The sequence below is a fragment of the Melanotaenia boesemani genome, chromosome 6, assembly GCF_017639745.1.
Source record: "Melanotaenia boesemani isolate fMelBoe1 chromosome 6, fMelBoe1.pri, whole genome shotgun sequence".
NCBI classification, from domain to species: domain Eukaryota; kingdom Metazoa; phylum Chordata; class Actinopteri; order Atheriniformes; family Melanotaeniidae; genus Melanotaenia; species Melanotaenia boesemani.
In genome coordinates, this window is record NC_055687.1 from 17,493,385 (window position 1) to 17,501,614 (window position 8,230).

The 8,230-nt window shown below is 35.8% G+C and overlaps 2 protein-coding genes across 3 annotated transcripts; one reads left to right on the forward strand and one right to left on the reverse strand.

Annotated features, from left to right (window-relative positions):
- Positions 1 to 57: 57 nt before the first annotated feature.
- On the reverse strand, positions 58 to 5,501 carry tfpt (TCF3 (E2A) fusion partner). 2 transcript variants are annotated; one of them, XM_041988648.1, is made up of 7 exons: positions 5,410 to 5,501; positions 4,971 to 5,102; positions 3,322 to 3,444; positions 2,963 to 3,033; positions 2,791 to 2,860; positions 849 to 1,001; positions 58 to 751 (listed from the first exon to the last, which is right to left on the reverse strand). In XM_041988648.1, the coding sequence occupies exons 2-7, from the start codon at positions 5,070 to 5,072 to the stop codon at positions 677 to 679; spliced, it is 594 nt and encodes a 197-aa protein (XP_041844582.1). In that variant the 5' UTR covers positions 5,073 to 5,102; positions 5,410 to 5,501; the 3' UTR covers positions 58 to 676. The 2 variants fall into 2 exon arrangements, with proteins under 2 accessions (XP_041844582.1, XP_041844583.1); XM_041988649.1 differs by having other exon boundaries at positions 4,971 to 5,135; positions 5,410 to 5,468.
- ndufa3 (NADH:ubiquinone oxidoreductase subunit A3) lies at positions 5,415 to 7,547 on the forward strand. Its single transcript, XM_041987506.1, has 5 exons — positions 5,415 to 5,419; positions 5,480 to 5,580; positions 5,842 to 5,916; positions 7,181 to 7,258; positions 7,368 to 7,547. Exons 1-5 carry the CDS (start codon positions 5,415 to 5,417, stop codon positions 7,457 to 7,459), a joined length of 351 nt encoding a protein of 116 aa, XP_041843440.1. The 3' UTR covers positions 7,460 to 7,547.
- Positions 7,548 to 8,230: the final 683 nt, after the last annotated feature.

The window sequence follows — 8,230 nt, forward strand, 5'->3', positions numbered from 1 at the left end:
CTTCTATTTATATATTTACCAAGAAATTATGTGACCATGACAAATCACCAGCAAATGTCCAGAAATTAATTTTAATTTTTGCCTGAAACTGAAAAATCATATGTTTATTTGAGCAGTTATGTAGAAATATAATATAGAAACAAAACAGCAGGGATTAACATCTGCCCTATCTAAGTATTCATTGTTGATGCAGATGTTTTAAAAGTAACATTACAATACAAACAGATTGTATTCCAAAAGCAGAGTGTAATGTTTTAATATTTATAACTGCATATACCGCTCGACCTAAATTATTAGGCAGTTAATAATCACGATACATGTGGTTTTTGTTAGAATTTTTCATTTTTCAAAAGAATTACTATTTATTTACTACTATATTACTGTACTATTTACTATATAACTCGGTTGTTCAATATATTCTACATGAATCAGATTGTATGCTGTCCTAAACTATGGCTACATAATATCAAAACACAAAATATATACAAAACAACTTTATATATGTATCAAGTGAAGCTGATTGGCCTTCAATCTGTTTACACTCTTCAAGCAAAAACGACAAATAGTATAAAGGCTGACTGAGGAAAGTAAGCATCATATAAAGAACAGTTGAAGAAAATGGATCCTCCTATCATCATCACAATTATCATCACCAACATCATCTCCAGGCAACTGATCAGTGAGAAAGAGAGGTTGGGCTGGAGATTTCTCCATACTGATTCTCTGCCAACACCAACATGTCTGCTTCAATCTGAGAAAAAGAAGGAAAATATAATTAAAAGACATGAATTTAGTCTACACTAACAAATGTTTAAACAACAACAAACCACCAAGAGTTTTTCGCTTGCCTGTGGATCTTTATCCTTTTCTTGCCGAGGAAGTCTGTGCCTCTTCTTCTTTGGCCCACCTCCCTGATGCAAGGCTGCAGAAGAACCAGATACACCGTTGAGTTTTTCATCCTCAACTCCAGCAGCTGGCTCTAAGGGGGCTCCAGACTCCTCCTGAAACAAGTGCCAGAGAATGTTTTAAAATGCGATGGCATCCACAGAGCTTAATTACTCTCACTTACACTTGTACATCACACACACATCAACGCACAAACACACACAAATTGTTTAAAAGCCCTCTGCTAGTGCTTTCAAAGTGTGTAATCTCAAGCAGTAGTCATGTTTAGCTGCTCATCTCATGGACAACATAGTGCAGTATTTTGCTGCTGATTTTATACATCTTATGATTAAAATTTTAAAATTCAAGATATCCTCTAAACCAGTGGTTTTCAACTTTTTGTGCCACGAACCCCATGATAAGATGCATTGGTGCTCACGATCATGCGAAGATGATGTCATATTCAGATTTTTAATGTGGCATGTATACTAACTTTGCTGTTTGAGTTAATGCGTTAAAAAATTAATGTGCTAATTTCAAAGATTTATCTCTTCATTAACTGCTTATTTTGAAAACCCCTGGTAAAAATCCCAAATTTATTAGAAAAATATAGACTATGTATTTTTCAAAATTATCTGGCGACCCCGTGAAATTATCTTGTGACCCCCATGGGGGACCCGACCCCCAGTTTGATAACCACTACTCTAAACCTATTAATTTGTACTTAGCCCCGTTAAAACAAAATACATAATATACTTCAAAGCCAGAGACATAAACCACAGTACAGTACATTTTCACCTCAAAGAGATTTAGAATAGTGTGATAAATGTCTGATCAATATACTTACAAATATCTTGCATGCTGACTCAAAAGATTGGCTTGAGAATCAGAAATATAACAACTTTTTCCAAGTTTTGTATTAATTGGGTTTTCAAGGTAGTTTATAAGTCAGTCTAGAATTAAGGACATGTGATTTATAGTTGTGCATTCTCCACAATTCAGGATTCTGTCAATCACTTTCCCCTGAGGTTTGCCATTGATGATGCTTATATTACACCAAAGAGGATTAATGCTCATAGATACCTTTTAAAAAGAACATTTTAATTTACACAGCCTATATTGGTAAATTATACCTTTCATAGTTGATTTAACTCCTGAAACAAATTAAAGCATCTCCTTAAAATAACTAAAATTACACATTTTGAACCTTTTTAGAAGTCTGATTTAACAACCTCCTTTTGTCTACTTGTAATGGTTTTATATAGACATTTTTTTATTATCTATACCGCTTTGTCCAGTGAAGGGTCGTGGGGAAGCTGGAGCCTATCCCAGCATTTTAGCAGGTGAGAGGCAGGGTACACCCTGGACAGGTCACCAGTCCATTGCTGGGTCAACACAGAGAGACAAACACTCACACTCACTCCCAGAGAGAATTTATATTGATCAATTAACCTAACATGTATGGCTTTGGACAGTGGGGGGAAGCGGAGTACCCGGAGAGAACCCACGCATACATGGAGAGAACATGCAAACTCCACACGGAAAGGCCACCGTAATAAAGTAAATCTATTATTATTATTATTATTATTAACAAATAACTATACTTCCTTGTTTGATCTGCAGCTGAGCTCACAACATATTACCATACACATCCTATGAAATCAGAGGATAGTCATAAATAAGTCATAAAGAAGTAAAAATATAAAAAATACATCAAGTACATTAGAACAAAACTGTGAATACAAATATAATATTAAAAAAAATATTTCATTTTGTCTATGTTGTTATTATTTTTTCTTATCTCTACATTTATTACAATAATTTACATGCTTTTTTTTAACTCTGTTTCTTCTGATCTATGAAATTCCTGGAATTCCATCATATCCCACTTACTCTAATCCTTACCTCAAGTAGTATGGTGAGCTGGGCATTTCTGTAATCATCCCCATGAGCATCTAAAGTTGTCATGAGAAACCTGTGAAGATTAACATAGCCCTCTGATGAATTGTGAAGTGGGAAAATTATCAAAAAATGTATAAAACATTATTAGTTTAGTTATTAAAATAAAGATGTATACCGCCTTTCTTTCTTCAAGCGTCGCGTAATTCTTTGTACTTGATGAAGACGACCCAAAATCTTTTGGTTTACCTGAACACAGAAAATGTATTCAGTTATAGACTGGCAAAGACGTGCAAATGTGTACAGATGTACTGATTTATTTAAACCTAGAAACCGACACAGGATGATCTGATATGTGGTCTTAATAATGGGAAAAAATATGAGTGAAATATATATAAGAAATTAGTTTAAAGAGCCCTATAAATACAAAGTGTGAATTCTACTTAATCACTGTAACTCTTATTCACATTTCACAGGAAACACATCCAGGAAGTGTTTGCAAAATGACCCACATACAGAATACAGTTTAACACACACCTGTTCAATTTCTTTACATCTCCTGCTCAGTGCCAGATATTTTCTTTTGTCAAGAGCTCTTCTTTCTTCATCTTCTTGTGCCATGCTCTCAAGTTGTTCGTTGCCTCCTGGTTCCAGCTCCACCTGAAGGGGAAACAACAACTTAATTATTATGTGATGATTTTGACTGTTTTCAGATGAACAATCGTCAGCAGAGAAATTTGTCTTTTTTTTTGTCTTAAAGAAAAGCTTCTTTGATGTATGTAAATATTATGAGTGCAATTAAAAAAAGTTATGCATGCTGCACAGTACTGAAAAAGGTTATTTATGTGTTATTACATCAGTTTGGATGTAAGAAGTTACCCACAAACTTCACAATGTTTATCAATCATCAACAATAACAGGGGATGCCAGGAATAAAACTGGTCCAGGCTGAACTGAAGTGAAGTAAATGCGAGCATGATAGCATGCTCACATTTAAGAGATTTCCCTGCTTCCATACACCTTATTCAAATGAAATGGATCCAACAGCCTATCAAGTTTTGCATTTAACTAAATTAGGTGTGTTGATGCAAGGAAATGTCTAAAACTTACAGAACTAGGGTCAAAGTTCCCCACAACTCTGATGATGTAATAAATTAAGATGCTGGATCAACGTGGCGACTGTAGTTTTTCTTCTTAAATCGACAACTTACAGGATCATGTTATACATGCATATTACGTTTTATGCTTGTACATTAAGATTAAGTGTAAAAACTGACAACATCAATAGTGTGGTATAACGATGGATCCCATATCAGATTTCCTTGATAATCATTGGGAACTTAAATGTGGATATTAATGCAATACACTTAAAAAATAAATATTAAATATTAAACATTTAAAGAAAAAAACAGAACTGAAGAAAAAATCTAACATGTTTATTATGTCTTCATTGGCAAAATAATTACAATCAAAATAGTACTGTTGGTTAGGTCTGCGCAATAGGTCGAATTTTGATTTAAATTTTGGCTCAGAACGATCTCAAAAACAGTGTATTGTTTGTGTTGTGTATAGATGTGTACTATGATGAGACAATGTAAAAGTGTAAATGAACAAATGCAACAGTCACAGAGTTTAGTTAAAAGCAACCTTGTGTCAAATCATAAAATATCAACATCTAAAGTTCAGTTCATTCAATTAAATGTTTTCCTCATTATCAGTATCCACAGTAAATGTGACAAGCTGATGAAAGTGGATAAGAGCAATACTGCAGGGCCTGATAACTAGCTTGTTTTCCTACCTACTACTAATATTGTGTTCTTGTGTAAAAAGGCTGTACATGTCTGTCTACATAGCTCTGCGGCAACGGCCCCCATTCTGAAAAATTGAGCTAAGAAACTAGTTCTTCAGCAACTCAGAGACAACATCCCTGCCAGCATGGATCCTCAACAGTTTTTATGTCAAGTAAACAAATTCTACAGACTTATACACCCTGATAATATAAATTTGAAATCAAAGTTAAAGATCTGGAAAGCAGTTAATATCCTGATTGCAAGATTATTATTAAAACTTAAAGTCAGCCAGGGACTCACCCATGTTATCATCACATTTCTATTTATAACAGAATAAAACATATGTATTATAAAGAATATTATACATCACAATTTCAACATCACTAAGATTATTACCTCTCCTGGACCCAGCTCCACACCACCAGGCTCCAACTCTGCCTCCAAAATATGTCCTCCAAATAGAGGGGGCAAAGCCAACCCTGAGAAATCCTCCATCATCTGATGGTTCAATTCTGCGTCGCACAAACACTTTCAATAAAAAAATATTTGTTGGTGCGCCGACTAGTAAAAAACATCAAGCACAAATAGAATCACATGGAGTCCAGCTTTGACACATTATATTTATATTAAGCTTTACATTTATATTGATTTTCCAATATTTGAATAGGATTGTTATAGTGAATAGATTAACCATAAAGGTAGTGCACAATCGCAACAGTAGCCTAGTAATTTTTCAATCCAAAAACATTGATCTCTGCTGAGCTGTAGCGAATTTAAAGCACCACTAAAACGGGTTTTATCATCAAACGTCTCAATAGACTGTCAATAACTCTACCGTTTATGCAGTAAGATTGATAAAAGAGCGTTTGCAAACATAAAACCTGACTGAAGATAACGTAAGGTAGCTCCCATTTGTGTTTATGTGGGACGGGCGCAGGAATTGTACGTCACACGCTATTACCCATAAGGACCGTTTTCGCTTCAACTACACCAGACAATATGGCAGGTACTTGTGTTTTTTGTTACATTTGGACCTTTAGTTCAAGACGTTAGCGTTTCCATAGCTTCTTGGCAGTATAAAAAATACGCCAAATGCTAGAAATTACACAAACCGTGTTTCAGAATGACCGTATTTCTATTATATTGATTTGAAAACACACGAAAAATGTGACCTTGGATATGTTGCTAATGTTAACTAGCATTACCTAACCAGGCGCAGCTTCTCAGTTGTGGTGGTTTTTGACATGCCCGTGTGTTTTTCCTGCAGGAATAGGAGCTTTCATGAAAAATGCTTGGAATAAGGAGCCTGTTATTTTGGTTTCTTGTGGAATCGGGCTGCTTGGTAAGAATACAGTCTCTTATGTGTAGCTCACTAATATGTTCGAGTGTTTGAAGTGGCAGTAGTATACCGCAGTTAAAGCAACAATAAACATGTAAGACGAGATTATCACAAGGTAATAAGTAAGTAAATGCTTTCCAAACTCATGTTGATAAATTGGGATGCGGTGGGAAGTTAATGAACAGAATGAAATCTTTAAACAAATCTTTTAAATTTGAGGAATCTTGCAGAATTAAAGATGGGACAGTGTAGACCACTAACAGAAAATCTTGAGGATGATGTCTTCATCATCCACTGTTAAAGTGATGCATTATGAAATGTGTGTGAGAAGATGCCCATCTTGGTGAGGTCCGACATTTCTATAACGTAGACATTGGAGATCAGTTACAATTAGATTAGCTGGCCTCACATGTTTACAACATCATTATAAGTACTGAATTAAAAGCAGATTAAGAAGAATATTCTTTAAGAAATAAAACATAGACTTTCACCGCTCCAACACACCAGATTCAGCATGTTAACCCATTACTCTGATTCAGGTGTACTGCAGCAGGAAACATACAAACCCTGCAGGACAGCGGCCCTCAAGGACCAACTTTGGACATCCTTGACTTAGACGTATCTTCCTTAGTTCTCAGTGTCTTCTGCCTAAATGAGCTGACACCACAAACACATTTGATTAATTTATTTTACTCAAATAAATGGTTTATGTTGTTTGCATGTATTGTATTTTGTTTTATTAGCACCGTACTCAGCATCCCATTTCTGGAAACAAGTTTGTACATTAATTTGTTGAATAGATACAGCAAATGTCACTGTTTACTCTTAGTTTATCATGATTCTAATTCAAAAAATTCCCTTAAGTAATTGTGGTTACAGGTGGTAATCATGAGAGAAATCTTCAGACAGTGTACTGTAGCTTGAGACAGTGTACAGTGTATGACTTTTATTTTGCTATTAAATGCATCTGAAGGGTCAGCTAGTCTGGATAAATATGGTAAGGTTCAGCCACCAAGGAAAAGACTAAATGAAGTTGATTTTTGAGGTTTTTATTCTTATTAATGGCTGGCTCATAATACCTTTTTATTTCCAAACAGGGCTGACTTGATTCTAAACGTTGAAGCCTCATAATTTGCGATGGGAGTTGGGTGTGTTATTTCTCTGTGGTTGTTGCAGTATGAGCCGCTATGGAAACCTTATCCAGTGAAATTTTGCTAGATAGCTAATAATGTCCTGCGATTGTAATTTCTGTTCTGTATTTCCTCAGGATTCGTTCTTCCATTTATCAGCCCTTATACAAAATATTCAGCAATGCTGAATGCAGCTATGCCATACAACTACCCAGGTACACAGTAATATCATTTCTTGTATTTGAGTTCATTGCTGACGTGTTAAACACCTATGAACGTTTTGACATCAGTCATTAGATCTCCATCTCTGTTTTCCTGCTACAGTTCCTGTGCGAGATGATGGAAACATGCCAGATGTTCCTGTCCATCCATGTGATCCAAAAGGAAACAACTTGGAATGGCTTAAAAAGCTATAACCTGCCTGTATTACTCCTCTTGTTCATGTCTGTCTGCATAGTTGCCCCAGCTGTCATTGTCTCACAGTAAAGATTCTATTTAATTCTACTTTTGTGCAACATTGATTTATTTAACACATTTATCTAAATAAGACAATTGCATGTACATTTCATTAACGAATAAATAAAAAAGTGTTGCCTTTATTGGGCAGCAGATGGGTAGGAAAGGGGGTCAGGGAGGGGATGGCATGCAGCCAAGGGCTCCAGGATGGGATTTTAACTCGGCTGCATCAAGGAGCTGTAACCTCTGTATGTAGGGTGTCTGCTCTACCGGTTGAGCTGCTAAGCACTGTCTCGTAACAGCTAAGATTAGTCTCACATTATTCTCTTGACTATAAAATAATAGAGAAGTGGTGAGGATGGGAGGAGATGTCTCTATTGAGCTTGCAGCCATCACCAGGCCACTGCAGGGATGCTGTCCACCCAGGACAACGTCATCATCAATTACACTGATGACACTGCAATTCTGGGTCTCATTGAGGGTGAAGATGTGGCGCGCTACAGGGCTGTGGTCAAAAACACAATTATCTACAGAGAGGACAATGACCTCATTCTCAAAATAAGTAAAATTATGATAGACTTTATTAATAAAGTCTCCCTTTAGCAGCCTGTCATTACCAAAGTGGGGAGGGTGGATAGCAACAGCTTCCATAAATATCAGGAAGAATCCACCTTTCTCTTGGAAGCAACACATATATTTGAATTTTCCTTTCAGTTTTAAGTTTAGAAACT

Bases quoted from the DNA above. Each gene is read 5' to 3' on its own strand.
- tfpt (XM_041988648.1), bottom strand. From the start codon at position 5,072: ATGATGGAGGATTTCTCAGGGTTGGCTTTGCCCCCTCTATTTGGAGGA. The intron at 2,861-2,962 runs GTATACATCTTT...TAATCTTCACAG, and splicing joins CGCTTGAAGAAAGAAAGGCG to GTTTCTCATGACAACTTTAG. The intron at 1,002-2,790 runs GTAAGGATTAGA...CACTTGTTTCAG, and splicing joins AGCTCACCATACTACTTGAG to GAGGAGTCTGGAGCCCCCTT.
- ndufa3 (XM_041987506.1), top strand. The intron at 5,917-7,180 runs GTAAGAATACAG...GTATTTCCTCAG, and splicing joins TTGTGGAATCGGGCTGCTTG to GATTCGTTCTTCCATTTATC. The intron at 7,259-7,367 runs GTACACAGTAAT...TTCCTGCTACAG, and splicing joins TATGCCATACAACTACCCAG to TTCCTGTGCGAGATGATGGA.